Source organism: Aethalodelphis obliquidens, unplaced genomic scaffold, assembly GCF_003676395.1.
Source record: "Aethalodelphis obliquidens isolate GAN/ISIS:26980383/991018 unplaced genomic scaffold, ASM367639v1 scaffold9, whole genome shotgun sequence".
Taxonomy (NCBI): domain Eukaryota; kingdom Metazoa; phylum Chordata; class Mammalia; order Artiodactyla; family Delphinidae; genus Aethalodelphis; species Aethalodelphis obliquidens.
In genome coordinates, this window is record NW_020837953.1 from 9542775 (window position 1) to 9561879 (window position 19105).

The 19105-nt window shown below is 36.4% G+C and overlaps 1 protein-coding gene across 7 annotated transcripts in view; it reads right to left on the reverse strand.

Annotated features, from left to right (window-relative positions):
• The window catches only part of ZFYVE9 (zinc finger FYVE-type containing 9), a 227644-nt gene that overhangs the window by 73969 nt on the left and 134570 nt on the right, over positions 1 to 19105 (reverse strand). For 5 of the 7 annotated variants that reach the window (XM_027108554.1, XM_027108551.1, XM_027108552.1 and 2 more), the window contains 3 exons: positions 9266 to 9365; positions 6640 to 6816; positions 4884 to 5053 (listed from right to left, as the gene is read on the reverse strand). The exons of 1 other annotated variant lie outside the window; for it this stretch is intronic. In XM_027108554.1, coding sequence (XP_026964355.1) covers positions 4884 to 5053; positions 6640 to 6816; positions 9266 to 9365 — 447 coding nt within the window. The remainder of the gene's footprint in view (positions 1 to 4883; positions 5054 to 6639; positions 6817 to 9265; positions 9366 to 19105) is intronic. One more of the 7 variants, XM_027108555.1, reaches the window with a different exon arrangement.

A 19105-nucleotide genomic window follows, 5' to 3' on the forward strand; every position in this document is an offset into this window, starting at 1 on the left:
TTGATAAATTAGGAGCTTGGAATTAACAGATACACACCAGTTTACATAAAATAGATAAACAACAAGGTCCTACAGTATAGCATGGAACTATATTCAGTATCTTGTAACAATCTATAAAGGAAAAGAATCTGAAAAAGAATATATATATATATATATAAAAAATGGAATCACTTTGCTGTACACCAGAAATTAATACAACATTGTAAATCAATAATACTTCCATTTTTAAAAAAGAAAGCTTTTAAGAAGTTAAAGGAAAAGCATATAAAAACTTTTTAACATGTTTAGGGGCTTCCCTGGTGGCACAGTGGCTGGGACTCTGTGCTCCCAATGCGAGGGGCCCTGGTTTGGTCCCTCACTGGGGGGCTGGGTGCCGCATGCATGCTGCAGCTGGGAGTTTGCATGCCGCAACTAGGGAGCCTGCCAGCCGCAACTGGGGGGCCCACGAGCCGCAGCTGGGGAGCCCGCCTGTCGCAACTAGGACCCGGCACAACCACATGAATAATAAAATAAGTAAAAAATTTTTTAAATACATAGGATTCTCATTTTAAAAAAACTGTTTAACATGTATAAAAATGTTTATAGCAGCTTTACTCAAATAGCCAAAGTGTGGAAACAATCCAAATGTCCATTAATAGGAAAATAGATAAATTGTGGTACAGCCATATGATGGAATATTACTCAGAAATAAAAATATTTACTTTTGATGCACACAACACAGATAAATCTCATTAAGTATTTTTAAAATAAATTTATTTATTTATTGGCTGCATTGGGTCTTCGTTGCTGCACACGGGCTTTCTCTAGTTGCGATGAGTAGGAGCTACTCTTTGTTGCAGTGCGCAGGCTTCTCATTGCAGTGGCTTCCCTTTGTTGTGGAGCATGAACTCTAGGCACTCGGGCTTTAGTAGCTGTGGCTCACAGGCTCTAGACCACAGGCTCAGTAGTTCTGGCGCTCAGGCTTAGCTGCTCTGCGGCATGTGGGATCTTTCCAGACCAGGGCTCAAACCCGTGTCCCCTGCATTGGCAGGCAGATTCTTAACCACTGTGCCACCAGGGAAGTACCTCATTAAGTATTAGAGTTTAAGAAGCTAGACACAAAACATTATATATTATATTTTTCCATTTATATGAAATTCAAAAACAGGCAAAACTAATCTATGGTGATACAAGTCTGAATAATGGTTACCTTGGGGGAAAGGGGGTAGGTATTGACAGAAAAAGGGCATGAAGGAAACTTCTATAGTGATAGAAATGTTCTGTGTATCTTTATCTAGGTGGTGGTTACACGGGTGTGTGTCTCTATATGTATATATAGAGACACACACACATATATGTATGTTCATCATGTGTTTCCTAAAGATTAATGCTCCTTAAGTACTTTGCTATATATATTTTATACTTGAATAAAGATTAAAACTATTTTAAAAAATGCCTATGTCTTATATTTCTGTCTATACTGTCTATAATTTAGTACTGTAAGTTTTTAGTGGGTTTTTGCTAAAATTTTTGCAGTGTTCTCAGTACATCGTCCTATTAGGAAATGTGGAAAATTGTATTGGCTAAACATTACTGATTTGAAGTAAATCAATAAAGTTAGATTTAGAATAGGAAATAAAGTAACCTATTCTAACTTGCTATTTAGTGATGCATAAATCTACCTTTTGATATTGTAAGAAGTGGTCATCTGGCTTCTACTTAAATATCACCTATGAAAAGAAGTTGTTTCATTTACTGAGCACCTTTTAAGTGCCAGGCACTCTATTATTAGGTCATAAAGATGACAAAAATATATTCAACTCTGGCCCTAAAGAATTTGTTTTCCCTCATTTTACCAGATAAATATTAAAATAAAGTGTTGAACAATGTGAGAGCACAGAAATAAAATAACTAACTTGTTTGTTTCTCTTAAACTGACCTGAACTTTGTTTCCTTATAATAGTAATTCACTAGAGCTTCCTCATTCATTCAAAACATTTATGCTTTAAGAACCTATCATAGGGGCTTCCCTGGTGGTGCAGTGGTTAGGAATCCGCCTGCCAATGCAGGGGACACGGGTTCAAGCCCTGGTCCAGGAAGATCCCACATGCCGCGGAGGAACTAAGCCCATGCGCCACAACTACTGAGTCTGCGCTCCAGAACCCACGCGCCACAACTACTGAGCCCACGCGCCACAACTACTGAAGCCTGTGATCCTAGAGCCCGTGCTCTGCAACAAGAGAAGCCACTGCAATGAGAAGCCTGCGCACGGCAATGAAGAGCAGCCCCCGCTCACCGCAACTAGAGAAAGCCCATGCACAGCAACGAAGACCCAGCACAGCCCCCCAAAATAAATAAATAAAAATTTTAAAAAAAGAACCTATCATATAATTTAAGAGATGTAAATGAAGTTTTGTAGAAAGAAAAAAGTCATCACTGTATAAACACTATAGTTATAATTGATTTAGGTAAGATTGTCAAAGGACAGTAAAATCAGGGGACTTCCCTGGTAGTCCAGTGGTAAAGAATCTGCCTTACAATGCATGGGACACAGGTTTGATCCCTGGTCAGAGAATTAAGATCCCACATGCCGCGGGGCAACTAAGCCTGTGCACCACAACTACTGATCTCATGCGCCTCAACTAGAGAGCCTGTGTGCCGCAAACTACAGAGCCCACATGCCCTGGAGCCCACACGCCACAACTAGACAGAAGCCCGCGCACCACAACAAAGAGCGCAGGGGCCACAACGAAAGATCCTGTATGCCTCAACGAAGACCGCACGTGTTGCAACTAAGACCTGAAGCAGTCAAAAATAAATAATAAAGGAATCTTTAAAAAGTAGATATATACATATATATATATATATATAAAGGACAGTAAAATCATTGACTGAAAGATTGTAGGGGAACAGGATACCCAGAGTCTCAAAGTATCACCCCTCACTTTACTTCTTAATTGCAAAGAGGAAAAGCTACTTTTGCAGTGGAGAAACACAGGAGACATCAATTTAACCAATTATCAAACAGATACTTCTTGATGTGTTCCACTAAGAAATGACCATCACTTATGGTAGTATTATTCTTGCCAAAAATATTTAATCTGAAACTAAAATCATGAGGAAAAACCCAGAAAACAGAAATTAAGGACTTTATGCCAAACATGGCCTAAATGCTTCCAAAATGTTAATGATGTGGAAGACAAAAAAGTGGGAGAACTGTTCTAAATTAAAGAAAATCAAAGAAACATGAGAACTAAATGCAATTGTGATCCTTGATGGTATGCTAATTTTTTAAAAAAGACTTTAATAAAAAAATTTATATATACACACACACACACACACACATGTGTATAAATGAAAGAATAAAGAACATCATGGGACAATTGGGGAAATCTGAATATGGACTATATATTTGATAATACATAGAATTATATGTTAAATTTCTTTCTCATATAATTATATTGTACTTACGTAAGAAAATCACTTGTTCTTAGGAAACATGAGCTGAAGTATTAAGTGATAAAGTGCAACTAATCCTCAAATGGTTCCTCAAAAAACAGTGTGTGTGTGTGTGTGTGTGTGTGTGTGTAGGGGTAAAGTAAATGTGGCAAAATGGCAACAATTGGTGAATATGGGTGAAGAGTATATGGGGGTTCACTGTACTATTCTTGCAACTCTTCTGTGGATTTGAAATTTTTCCACATAAACAACTGGAGAAAAAAAAATTTTCTTGACAAAGTCATTGTATAGATTCGAAGAAGAACAAGTCATACAGTTCTGGCTGCTGTCCTCTGCGGCCACAGAAAAATCCCCCAAAACAGACTTAGACATATTTAAAGACAGTAACATGGTTTAATGTACCTTCACCAAACAGGAAATTTATCTCTGTATGTCAATAAATCTAATCTTAATAATGCACAATTTCAATTATAACCAAATCCGCAAATTATGTAAATTTCTAGAAAAATATTACTGAACATAAATGTAAATAAACAGTAACCATGAAAACTTCAGAAGTAAAAACTTTATCCAAACTCTGATCCTCTTATTTTATTTTAAAAAAAAGCCAGACACACATACTTAGTTGGAACTAATCACCTTATTATAATCTTGACCACCATATTCAATGGGGCAAACAGCAATAAGAAAGGGACCCACTGTATAAACGATCCTACATGTATACTTTCCAATTATGGTCCTAGGTGGCTCTATTCTTTCACAGACTCAAAAAAATGTAGCTAGTATTTGACCCTTCTGAAAATTAGCCCCCAAACTGTGACCAGTGTATCCTATAGAGACAAAGTAAATGTGACATCACAGCACGAGCTAGTTTCCTTACATAAATTATGAGTCTACCATCCATTAAGTCAGTGGTTTATTTTTAAGCTTTAGAATCCTTTTAAAAAGTCTTATTTGGAAACACAACAGGCAGACCAGAAAAAAGTAGAGATGCTTGGGTTGAAGACAAAGGAATAGAAGGATTCCTCAGCCACATTCATATTTCCTGGCCCTTCCTCACCACGGCAACTCCCTGGCAGCTACCACAGAACCTGGGGAATATGCTTTGAAAATCAAGGTATCAAGGGACCAGGATTCGCTCTAGCACAGCCTCTAGCTACAGTACGTAGACTGAGCTCACCTGAGAACAACCTTTATAAGGATCTTTCTCCTGAAAAAACTTCCAAATATAGAACAAACAAGAACAACTGGTTTTGCCACATTTATTTTACCACTAGACACACACACAAGAATGCACACACACATACACACACATGCACTAAGCTGTATCTGAAGTCTATGGCGTTCCAAAGAAAGGTCAGTCAACCTAGAGAAAGACAAGACAGAGGCAGAACAGTGCTGAGTAAAGTAAGTACTCAACTTTAGTTGCTGTTTTGTTTTCTTACCTCTGCTGATAGGGGACTGGTAGTTACTGGCTTGACTGGGTCATGTGACACAGCCAGGGTTCCTGCAGAGGAAGTTCCATTCATGGTTAATTTGGCTGCATCAGCAACTTCTCCATTAGGCAAGATCCCATCAGCAAACCAAACTCGCCTCTGCTCTCTGGGCTGAGCCACTTGAGGAGCCAGAAAAATAAAACAGGTAACACTGTGACATTGATAGGGTTTCTAACATCAAGAAGAGAAGGTCACCAATCTCAGATGTACAAAGAAATCACTATTTAGCATTTTATACTTCTAAATATAATTGTAACTGTATAAAAGTGGTTATAAATTAATAAAAATACACATTTAAATATACTCCTTACTTCTGTAATTTATATGTAAAGATTTAAAACACTTCGCTTTAAAGCATTAAATATGCCTACGATTATGTCACATACTCTGTCCCATATCACTAACAGAGAAACTAGGGAAGGTGTTTGAAGTGCCTAGGAAATAAACTAATAGCCCGGAAAAAATATCTAGAAATAGACATCCACAGCTCCTAAAAGTATGAGGTTTCTGTAGGAATAAAATATCTAGAAAAGTGATATGGTATTTTTAAAAGGCAAAAGATGCCCTGAAGAATGTTGAAGAATTATTAATTAATAAAAGAAGAGTTGGCACAGATATGTAAGAATTGGGAAGCAAACTGACCAGATCTTTGGCTAAAGTGTAACTGAAGAAGAAAAAGACTGATCCGGCAGTGCAGATAGTGAAATGCAGTAGTCTGCATTTTAGTAAAAGGATGGGGAAAAGCTGGAAAACTGAGTCTGACGAAATGATCTCTTTAAATCCAGTTTTGAAAATCAATTCAAACGGCCAAAACAAAGAGAGACCAGGGAAGAACAACAAAAACAACAAATGAAGTAAAGAGAATAAAGATTTTTAAGAACGAAAGCCTGAGCTCAGAAGAGTATGATAATGTCAATAGAAGTTTTTGATCTTCAAAAGGGGAGGGCTATTTTACAAGGGGAAAGGAATATTGCTAGACAAAAAGATACAAAATTAATGAAAGAAGACAGAGTTTAATTATCAGGGGAGACTTCTTGACAGATCATTTTAAGGAAATATTTGTTATTTTTACTATTGATAATCCCCTGAACTTACAAAGTGCCTTTCATCTGACAATATCATAATCATAAAGATATAATAAACTAAAATAAGTTGAACCTATGATTTTCTACCTATCATATGATATAATCAGAATTAAAGTTCTGGATTTTATAAATGTCTGTGTACCTAACACAGTATTTTCATATTTTTACAGGGACAGATTAAAAATGAAAAGAGAAAATGGCAATATATATTCCAAAAGGCAATACTAGAATGGGCTGGTCAGAAAAAAGAATTCTTATTTTCATCTCTTACTAAATTCCTGCAAAGAACACTAAGGTAGGCATGACGCTAGGATTTTGCAGGCTGATTTCAAATTCTGCAACTCTTTTCAAATAAAAGCAAAGTAATTACTCCATTCTTAAGTTGGAGAGGGTACTGGCATATTTTTAGAGGTGCCTCCAAAATATCAGGCAACACAATATTCTTCTTTACTTGCCCAGAAATAGTCTCAACACATTTCTCACCTTGTTCTTCCACTTTAAGAACCACCCAAAGGGACTTATCTGCAGTGTGTTAAAGACTTGTGATGTAAAATCACATCAGCACCTTTTCAGAGGAACTTGGTCAGGAAAAAGAGAGAGAATAGCACATGATCCCCTACCTTCTGCTCCAGGGTGCTTTAAAACTCCCACAGGTACCATCACAGTGGGAGGTGGAGAGCTCAGGGCTCCTGAGGCCTGAGCTTGCTGCAAGGGAGGGATAGTAGAACAGTATTCAGCAGGATTGTTAGGGTTAGGGCTCTGGCTTGAGGCACTCATCATGTTCTCCCAGGCTTGAGCTAAAGCAAATACAGACACAATCAATGTGAATGGATTGCAAAATATGGACATCAAGACCTCCACAATACTGGATAAATAATGTAGTTCCTCCTAATTAACACTCATAGTATGTCTCTCTTCCAGCTAGTGAAGGTATTAAGGAGATAGGTGATTTTATTCAATAAAGGAGACCATGTAGTTAAGTAAGCTATTTGGAAGCAACAAATAAGAATTACATGATACTTCTGATATAGACTGATAGCGGATCAGTCTGAGGTTAATGACTAGGCCCCTGGCTTCTTTAAAGGGGACCATATACTCCCTTAAGAGGGAGTAAAACAACATTAAATTTATTAAGGACTTGCAACTGGGATAGCATTTAGACATTCCTGGTGGGCTGGGCAGGTTTAATATTCAACGCATTTTATAAAATTCTGTCAAAAATCAAAATCAGGGGCTAAAATAACATAACTCCACTATATGATATCTTTTGATTCATTTCTAGGTTTTTAGGCTCTTCTTAATTGAGGTAAAATCTCATTTTAAAAATTCTGAAGCCTAAAGCTCAGGAGAACACATCTCAACATTTCCGTGAATTTTGCTTTTGTGCAATCATTACCCTGTGTAAAAGTATCCATCAAAAACAACCATTTCACATCTTTGGTGTGTCTCAAAAGCACAGGACCCATTTGAACATGAAAATGTGCCAATATCACATAAGTGCCATCAACCAATATGAATGATCACAGATGTGTTAAGGTTCTGTATACTCTATAATTTTACTAAATAGATACTGACATATCAACTATTGTTTTTAAAGTAAATAGGATGAAAGATACTACAGAAATGAAAGATATAAATTTTATCTTCTGGGTTCAGGTAATATCACATGCCCAGGAATAGAAACCACCCAATTTTTGGAGCATCTTTTTAAAAATCTCATTCTACATCAAAGAATGATCCATAAGATTTTGAATACTTATTGCCTCCAAACTGCAGGACAAAGCTAGAAACAACAGCTATGTTCCTTTGAAAGCACTGGCAGGAAGAGGGAAGGAAGAGAAAAGGAGAAAGGGGAAAAGGGATAGGGAACACTGAAAAGCATCAAATCAAATATTCAGTAAAAGACCAGGCTAAGCCATGCGAGAGGAAAAGACGTTGGAAAAACCACAAAAAGTAGATTATTTTAGGATCCCCTTGTTAAGGGCATCCTTGGCTTAATAAAAAGTAAGTATTCCATATGAATCCTCTGCCATTTCCTTCATCTTTAGCTATGCCAAGTTAAAAAAAAAAAAAAAAGCCATCAAGTTGGAAGACCTCAACAAATAAAAGAGGTATCAGGTATTGAAATTAAGCAGCATGCTCTTATCTGTGGATAAATATCCAAAAATGAAATCATCACTGAGTGAAATAACCACCATCTGAAAAATGACCCTTAAGAGTAAAGAGAATGAATTCATATTTGATCAAAATTATAAGAATTCAGAAATGGGAGGAAATTGGGTGGACCATAGGAAATTAGAACAGATCAGATTAAATGACATGCAATAGGTTAATAAGGAAGCAACAGGAAAACATCACTATGAGCAATGCAGACACACAGAGCAGGAGGGGCCTTGAGCAGATAAGTTTCAGCCTCCAGGAGACACATTATCCTGGCACAAGCAGCAGTGGTGTCTAAGTTCAACATTTTATGTCTATTAGTAACTGTTCTGGCAACTGTACAAAGATGCACTCAAAGAGAAAATACTATACAGCCTAATCAATTTTATTGTATCTCTTTACAAGAATACTCTGGGGGGCGGGGGTTGTCTGTTTGGGGAGTTTTGTTTTAACTAAAATGCCCTTGGATTTATTTCCAGTCCTGCAAAAGGTGAACACTGGCTAAGCTATATTTACCTTCTCCTGGCCATATTCTTTTACCACATAAGTAAATTAAAAACTATTACTCTTATGACAAATCTAAGTAGTATTAAGATGATAAGTGACAGAAAAATGCAATTTTCTATTTGATTCGAGATGCTAAAATATTTATTTTTAACAAGATGAGTGAACCAAAGTGTCAATAAGAATGTGTTCTAAATTATTAAGATATTCCCTAGAAAGAGAAAGCTTCCCTTAAAAGGAAAACCTCAGCCCAATTTTAATATTTCATCATCTCAGTGGTCAATAGCCCCCTCCCCACTCCCAGTCCAGTCATTTCACAAGAACATTAACAGCCACAGAGCACCAGATTTCCACAAGAATTTCCTTTTTTCCTACAAAACTTACCTGACTTTAGCATTTATTCATTAAATTAGGCACAGGAATTCTGAAATGCTAAGGTATTTTTAAATTTTTCAGGTAAAGTTATGACATTTGAGAAGGTGAGCAACTTGTAGAGCAAGGAAGGAAAAAACAGTAGTCTCTTCATTGGAATTCTCTTGTTCCGTCTCAATAACTGTGAATTCAACCTGTTTTAATACTTACCATTCATTAGCACTGAATGGCAGATTACACATACTCTAGCTTCCTTTCTATCCATGTATAACAGTTTACATTTCAAGCTACAGCAGGAAGCACAGAAAACCTGCAGGAAAAAGAATATACTAAATTTATTTAGGATCACAGTATAAAGGAAGTAAACCAATACTGACCAACACTGAGAGACAGGGAACAGGACTAATACAACACTAAAAACTTCAAAGGAAAATGCAATTGAGGAAGCTGGGTACAAGACCCAATTCAAAAGCAAGAAAGAGATTAACATGTCTGTCAAAAATAAGGAAAGTGAAATTGCTGGCTGAGAACAAAAATCTCAGCCAAGATTACACACCAAATACATAGCAGGGGAAAAATATCTAAGCTGCCCTTAGGCAAAATTCCTGTACACAATATCACATAACATGGGCGTTTAGAACAGTAACATCTGCTATTTCTGTTTGAAGAGGCAATATAGCAGGTGAAATAAACAAAGACTGGGAATTCTGGGCTTTAACTTCTGTTTTTTTTACTGTCCTTATGTGCAGAATAATAATCATACCATCTGCTTTCACTGGCTTGCTATGAAGGCCAGGAAAGATCAAAATACACAACTCAATCATAAAAATATGCACAGCCCCAGCTACAGGGAATCAGAGCAGACAACCAAAAATTGGCCATGCCAATTTCCAGCACCTTATTTCCACTTTCCAGGGTCAGTTCCCGACAATCTTACTTTCTTCTTCCTTCCATACCAGATCGCCTTAGCTCCCTGTTAAGATTTATCTTCTTGAGAACTCATTAGTCCCTTATCACAGAGAGCTCTATACAGGCAGAAAGGTGTTCCCAGTAGTGTAAATTTTACTAATCCAGTTTTTATGGACAGTATGTATCCTATATCTTACAAAGATGAAACAAGAGATGAGGTCCTATTAAAGACAAAGTGAGAGTAATCATCTCTTCTTCTACTAGATGTAATTAATATACCTAGCTAACATGACTACCAATTTACATTTTTCAGAGGCTTCACATTTTCAAAGTAACTCTGTGATACAGGGAGAACAGGGGATATATTATCCTTATTTTCTATCAGAGGAAACTAAATTTGGATGGTTAAAAGACTTGCTCAAGTTCACAGCAAACTGTATGAATACTAGGCACTTTACATACATGTATTAACCTATTCAGCCTCATAAATTCTATGAAGGCATTCATTTATAATTAACAGAGTTAAATAAACAAAGGTGAAGTAAAACTGCTCTGTCATACAGCTAGTAGGTTACATAAAAAGTCTCCAAAGGCTCTGTTCCTAACCACTATGTAATGGTGTCTCATACTATTCATGTATCATTTTGAGACTTTGATTTTTCCTTCTCCATCACTATGACCACATCCAGTCAGTCACTAAGTCCTGTTGTTCTCTCTCTTAAATGGTTCTCCCCAAACCCCACCTCTTCCTCTCCATCCTATGCTGCTGCCTTTATTCAAGCCTTTATTATATGAGGCCTAGGAGATCATCAAAATCTATTATCTGTCCTCCTAACCTTCAGATGTGTCTGTACAATTCATCTTTCACACAAATGCCAAATGATAGAACTTCCTAAAAATTAAATTGAATTGTTAATATTGAAATCATTCAATAACCTTTCTAATCAAGAAGTAAAACCAAGAAGCCTTCATTCACTCATTTATTCCACAAATATTTGAGCTTTGATTATGTACTGGGCACTGGGCTACCCTATTGGGTGTAGCAGTGAACAGAACAGATATGGCCCTTGCTTTTGTGGAATTTACAGTCTACAGAGGTTATAATCTAAAATCAAATAATAACACAAGTGAGTGTAAAATTACTTGCTTCAAAAGAAGCACATGGTAAAATAAGATCATGTAATCTAGGTTTTACCTAGATTGGCAGGGTCAGGGAAGATTTTATTTAGGAAATGACAGAGATAAAATCTGAAGTATGGGTAAGTTTTCTATGCATAAAATGGTACCAAGGAGAGAAACAAGAGTAAGCAGAAGAAATACCATGTGCCAGGGTGCCATTAGAGTTAGAACATGGCTCTTTCAAGAAACTAAAAAGGGTTAATGTGGCTAGAGACCCTGAGAGTTAAGGGATGCATGGAATAAGACGAGGCCAGACCAAGCAAAGGTTCTCTAGGTTGTATTAACAGTTTTGGTCTTTTTAACAGAGCAATGGGAAATCACTTAAGTGTTTTAATCAAAGAAATAGACATGATCAGATCTGCATGGCTGCAACGTGGGGGAAAAATAGAGGGGAGCAAGAAAAAATTTGGGATGGTTCAACATAAAAAATCAATAGAGGGCTTCTCTGGTGGCGCAGTGGTTGGGAATCCACCTGCCAATGCAGGGGACACAGGTTTGATCCTTGGTCTGGGAAGATCCCACATGCCGCGGAGCAACTAAGCCCGTGCGCCACAACTACTGAGCCTGCGCTCTAGAGCCCACGAGCCACAACTGCTGAGCCCATGTGCCACAACTACTGAGGTCCACGCGCCTAGAGCCTGTGCTCTGCAATAGGAGAGGCCACGGTAACAGGAAGCCTAAGCACCTCAACAGAGAGTGGCCCCTGCTCGCCGCAGCTGGAGAAAGCCCGCGCGCAGCAATGAAGACCCAACATAGCCAAAGATAAACAAGTAAAATAAATAGATTTTTAAAAAAGAAAAAAAATCAATATAATACACATTAACAGGATGAAGGGGAAAAAACATGTGATCATATCAATTGACGCAGAAAAAGCATTTGACAAAATGCACTCTTTCATAATAAAAACAATAAAAAAAACTACAAGTAGAAGGAAACTACCACATCATAGTAAAAGCCACATATGAAAAACCCACAGCAAACATCATACTCAAAGGTAAAATACTGAAAGCTTTTCCTCTGAGATCAGGAACAAGGCAAGGATGCCTGCCTTCACCTCTTCTATTCAACATGGTACTGGAAATTCTAGTCAGAGTAATTAGGCAAGAAAAATAATAATAATAAAAGGCATTCGAATTGGAAAGGAAGTAAAATTATCTCTGTTTGCAGATTATGTGATCTTGTATGTGGAAAACCCTAAAGATTCAACAAAAAAAAGTGTTAGAACTAATAAATGAATTCAGCAAAGTTGCAGGATACAAAGTCAATAAACAAAAATCAGTTGTATTTCTATACATACTAATAATGAACAATCTAAAAAGGAAATTACAAAAACAATTCCATTTACAATAGCATAAAAAATAAAATATCGCACTGGATAAAATATTTGTGCTATATATAATGGACAAAGGGCTAATATCCATAACATATAAAGAGCTTCAATAAAGTAATAAGAAAAATACAAATACCTCCAAGGAAAAACAGGCAGAGAACTCACAGAGATAAATTCACAGAAAATTAAATAAAATAGCCAATAAATAAAGAGATACTAAGTATCACTAGTGACAGAATAAAAATTAAAGAATGAGATATTCTTATTCTATGGTACAGGCAAAGTATTTTTGGTTTTTTTTAAAACTGACATCATTCAGTGGTGGAGAGGGCTTAGAGAAAAGAGGAACTTTCTCCCATATCCTGCTGATGGTAGCATAAATTGGTAGGCTAATTTAACAATATCTTTAAAATTTTTAAGTGTTCATTTCCTTGGACTCAGTACATGCAATTTAAAAAATTTATCCTACCAAAAAAACCCACATATGCAAAGAGATGTATACAAGAATTATCTCTGTATACTTTGTAATAGCCGAAAGCTGAAAACAACCTGAATGTTCATCAGGAAGAAGAGGAATGGTTAAACTGCAGTATAACCATAAAACCTAATGCAATTCATGCTGTTAAAAAGAATGAGATAGGGGCTTCACTGGTGGTGCAGTGGTTAAGAATCCGCCTGCCAATGCAGGGGACACAGGTTCGAGCCCTGGTCGGGGAAGATCCCACATGCCGCGGAGCAACTAAGCCCGTGTGCCACACTACTGAGCCTGCACTCTAGAGCCCACGAGCCACAACTACTGAAGCCCATGCGCCTAGAGCCCCTGCTCTGCAACAAGAGAAGCCACCGCAATGAGAAGCCCACGCACCGCAACGAAGAGTAGCCCCCGCTCACCACAACTAGAGAAAGCTGGCGCACAGCAACGAAGACCCAACGCAGCCAAAAATAAATTTTAAAAATAAATAAATTTTAAAAATGAGATAGTCTTTATGTACTGACTGTCATGGAAAAGTAACAGTCAAGTTGGGGATGAGAGCTGGATGGAAATAGGGGCTTTTTCTTTCTCTCCTTTTACTTTACATAAATTTTTTAGGTGTTGGATTGGGATCTTTTAACTTTGAGTAGAGCTTCTTCTGTATTAAAAAAAAATAGAGGAAAAAAGAATATTAATTGGTGCCATGGGTTGAATTGTATCTCCCCCAAATACATAAGAAGTCTTAATGCTTATTACTTCAGAATATGACATCATTTGGCGATAGGGTCTCTACAGAGATATACAAGTTAAGATGAAGTCATTAGGGTGGGATCCTAATCCACGAGGACTGGTGAACTTATAAAATGGGCAATTTGGACACAGCATGCTTACAGGGAGAATACCATGTGAACATAAAGACAACCATCTATAAACCAAGGAGAGAGACACGGAACAGATCTCTTCCTCACAGTCCTCAGAAGAAACCAACCCTATCACCACCTCCATCTCAGCCTTCTAGCCTCTGGAATTGTGACACAATAAATTCCCTTTGTTTAAGCCACCCAGTTAGTGGTATTTTGTTGCAGCAGCCCTAGCAAACTAGCACAGTTGTGAACTTTCAAAAGTAGAGGACTCGTGCTTTGGGAAAATAACCTCAAAAAAGAATGAAAAAAAAACCCAAAACAAAGATACCTTTTTAAAAGCACGAGCTAGGGTGCAGCAGAATGCAGTTAAACAGAAGGAACCAAGAATACCCATCCTTGCCAATATCCCACAGGCTTTTGAACAGTGTTGAGGGAATCCTTTACGCTTCCAATGGGCTTAGAGAAAGACACAGTAGTTAGAAAAGTGGATAACTTGCCAAGGGACTACCTGGAATGGCAAAGAAATGGCAGACAGGCAAAGGTATACATTTCTGTGGGATTACCCATGCCACAGAACTACATGAAATTGAGTGGAAGGGCTATATCATACATGCTCAAATTCACAACTTCAACAGTGACAAACACATTTTAAGCAGTTTATTAATAATAGTGACCTCAAGTTTTATAGGCCAAATGGTTATGAATGATCTTAAATGACAGGATCTGTATGATCCAACTAACTGTAAAGAGACAAATTATGATGATTTATAATACATATGCTATATAATATTCCAGCGAAATATTGGTTAAAATGTTCCGTTTGTGTGTAATTTTCTTTAATGTGGCACTTCTGGGTTCCAATCTCAACTTTATCATTCACTAGCCAAATAATTTTATGGGAATAATTTAAAATCTCTGAGCCTCAGTTTTTCCTCATATGTAAAACTGAAATATTAATATCCTCCATGTAAGGTTTTTATGAAGATTAAATGAGATAACCCATGTAAAATGTAGCACATTATAGGTACTAAATATATGATGGTGCCCTTACATCCCTTTCCTTTTAAAATTTTCCACTCATGGCTTTCCACATAACAAACCCTACTACAAAATTTATGAACAAGCTTCATATTCAGTACCTTTTTTTGTGCCTATTTATACCCCCTTACAAATGTGAATAACACTCCACTGCAATTCTTGAAAATTCAAATCATCAAATGCTCACTTATTTCTTTCCAAATTAGAAAGTAGAAAGAATGATGTCCCAAGTCTTCAAAAAGCCCTGTAATTATGACAGAAATAACTGCCTTGCAAGAACAAAAACCAGGAGAGGAAAGTGCTTGTGATTGACCAATATCCAGCCACTCACAAAGACCAGTGACAGTAATAACTTGTAAAAATTCTTAAGTGCAAAAGAGTACTTTACCCTTGCATATTAACAAATACCAAAATCAATGTAATAAGAACTAAAGCAGTTCAATCAGATTCGAACCCTGCTTCTGTCTAAACACCTGCTGCAACTTTGCTGTTATTAATTGAAAACAATAATTATCAGAGTCATTTTAAGAGTGTATCTGGCTCCAAAGGGTCCCTGACCAAACCTTCAAACTTTATTTCCAAGTGAGGCTATATAAACAGAAAGAGTTGTAAGAAAATAAGATTCAACATAAAACCTTAAACTTGTATGAAGTTATCAGATTCATATCCTTTACTATACTCTGAATTAATTTTTTATATATCCTGTTATTACCTTGTAAATAACACACTTATAATGCATTATAAGAGTAATGTGTGGGTTAAAAGTGCTAATTTGTAAAAAGGCAAGCAATTAAAACATATCCCTATTTTTGTAACCATACTCTGGTCATTCTTGATTTAAAAAATTTTTTATTATAGAAATTTTCAATCATATAAAAGTATACATAACAGCATAACAAAACCCCAAGTGCCCATTACCCAGGTGAGACCGTTATTAAAGTCAATCCTCACCCACTTCTCCTCCATTTAATCATTCTGAAATACATTTCAGGTATCACTTAATCTTTAAATATTTCAATATATAATCTCTGAAACATAGGGACTATTTTAACATAACAAAACCACACACCTTAAAAATGAACAATTTCTTAATATCAAATATCCAAGCAGTATCAACATTTTAAAAAGTCACATATATATTTTTAATAGACTTTATTTTTTAGAGCAGTTTGGGGTTCACAGCAAAATTAAGCTGAAGGTACAGAGATTTTCCATATACCCCCTACCCCGGCTACGTGCCTAGCCTCTGCCATTATCAGCATCCCCCACCAGAATGGTACATTTTTTACAATCAATCAATCTACACTGATACATCATTATCACCTAAAGTCCATAGTTACATGAGGGTTTACTCTCGGTCTTATACATTTTATGGGTTTGGATAAATGTATAATGATTTTTATGCACCATTATAGTATCATACAGAGTACTTTCACTCCCCTAAATATCTGTGCTCTGCCTATTTATCCTTCCCTCTCCACTAACCCCTGTAAATCACCAATCTTTTTGTCTCCATAGTTTTGCCTTTTCCAGAATGTAATATAGTTGGAATCATACAGTATATAGCCCTTTCGGATTGGCTTCTTTCACTTAATAATATGCATTTAAGATTCCTCCATTTCTTTTTAAGGCTTGATAAGCTCATTTCTTTTTAGCACTGAATATTCCTTTTTCTGGATGTACCACAATTTATCCATTCTCCTCCTGAAGGACATCTTGGTTCCTTTCAAATTTTGGCAATTGTGAATAAAGCTGCTATAAACATTCACGTACAGGTTTTTGTGTGAACATATAAGTTTTCAACTCATTTATATAAATACCTAGGAGTATGATTGCCAGACTGTATGGTAAGCCTATGTTTCTCTTTGTAAGAAACTGCCAAACTGTCTTCCAAAGTGGCTGTACCATTTTGCATTCCCACCAGCAATAAATGAGAGTTCCTGTTGTTCCACATCCTCACCATCATTTGGTGATGTCAGCATTCTGGATTTTGACCATTCTAATAAATGTGTAGTAGTACCCCATTGTTGTCTTAATTTGCATTACTCTTATGATGTGGGCAACTATTCATATGCTTATTTGCCATCGTATATCTTCTTTCATGGGGTGTCTGTTAAGGTCTTTGGCCCACTTTTAAATTGAGTTGTTTGTTTTCTTATTGAGTTCTCTGTATATTTTGGATAACACTTCTTTATTGGAAATGTCTTTTGCAAATATTTTTCCCCAGTCTTTGGTTTGTCTTTTCATTCTCTTCACAATTTATTTCACAGAAGTTTTTAATTTTAATGAAGTCCAGCTTATCAATTCTTATCATGGATTGAGCTTTTGGCATCTAAAAACTCATCACCAAATCCAAGGTCATCCAGATTTTCTCCTACATTATCTTCTAGGAGTCTTATATTTTTGCATTTTACATTTAGGTCTGTGATCTATTTTGAGTAAATTTTTGTGTAAGGTGTAAGATCTGCATCTAGACCCAATCTGTTGCATGCAGATGCCCAGTTTGCCCATTGTATTGCCTCTGTTCCTTTGTCAAAGATAAGTCAACTATATTTCTGTGGGCCTTTTCCTGGGATCTCTCTTCTGTTCCACTGATCTGTCTGTCTATTCTTTTGCCAATGCCAAACTGTCTTGCTTACTACAGCATTATAGTAAGTCTCGAAGTCTGGTGGTGCCACTCTTCCAACTTTATTCTTCTTCAATACTGTGTTGCCTACACTGGATTTTTAGTCTCTATATACAAACATTAGATTCAGTTTGTGGATATACACTAAATAACTTGCTGGAATTCTGGTTGGGATTGGGATTGCACTGAATCTATAGATCAATCTATAGAACTGACATCTTGACAATATTGCATATTCCAATCCATAAACATGGAGTATCTCTCATGAGAGTTCTGTAGTTTTCCTTACATAAATCTTGTACATACAACATATTTTGTTAGATTTATACCTAAGTATTTTGTCTTGGGGGTGCTAACATCAATGATATCATGTTTTTAATTTCGATTTCTAATTATTCATTGCTGGCATATAGGAAAGCAATTGACTTTTGCATATTAACCTTATTATCTGGCACCCTTGCTGTAATCACTTATTGGTTCCAGGAGGGGTTTTTTTGTCAATGTTTTCAGATTTTCTACATAGATGATTATGCTATCTGTGAACAAAGACACGGGTTTATTTCTTTCTTCCCAATCTGCATACCTTTTATTTCCTTTTCCTGTCTTATTGCCTGAGCTAGGACTTCCAGTACGAATGTTGAAAAGCAGTGGTGAGAGGGCACATCTTGCCCCATTCATGATCTTAGTGGGAATGCTTCAAGTTTCACACTATTTCTTATATCAGCTGTCAGTTTTTTGTAGATGTTCTTTATCATGTTGAGGAAGTTCCTCTCTCTTCCTTATCTACTAAGAGTTTTTATAATGAATGGGCGTTACATTCTGTCAAATGGTTTTTCCTGCATCTGTTGATGATCACATGATTTTTCTTCTTTAGCCTATTGATGTGATGGATTAAAATTAATTAATTTACTAATGTTAAACTAGCCTTGCATAACTAGGATAAATCCCACTCGGTCATGGTATATGATTATTTTTATACACTGTTGGATTCAATTTGCTAATATTTTTTTGAGGATTTTTGCATCTATGTTCATGAAAGATATTGGTCCATAGTTTTCTTGTAATGTCTTTGTCTAGTTTTGTTATTAGAGGAATGCCGGCTTCACAGAATGAGTGTGGAAGTATTCCCTCTGGTTCTATCTTCTAAAAGAGATTATGAAAAAAAAAAAAAAAAAAAAAGAGATTATGGAGGAGTGGTATAATTTCTTCCTCAAATGTTTGGATTCAGCAGTGAACCCACTTGGCCTTGCTGTTTTCTGATTTGGAAGGTTATTAATTACCGACCCAATTTCTTTAATAGACATAAGCCTACTCACATTGTCTACTGCTTTTTGTGTGAGTTTTGGCAAATTGTGTTTTTCAAGGGATTGGTCCATTTCTTCTGAGTTACCAACTTTGTGGACATAGAGTTGTGCACAGTATTCCTCTATTACCCTTTTAATGGAATGTGTAATGATGTTCCTTCTTTCATTTCTGATATTAGTAACTTGTGTCCACTCTTTTTTCTTAATGAGCCTGTCTAGAGGCTTATTAATTTTATTGCTCTTTTCAAAGACCAGCTTTTGGTTTCACTGATTTTTCTCTACTGACCTCCTGTTTTCAATTTCATTGATTTCTACTCTAATTTTTAATA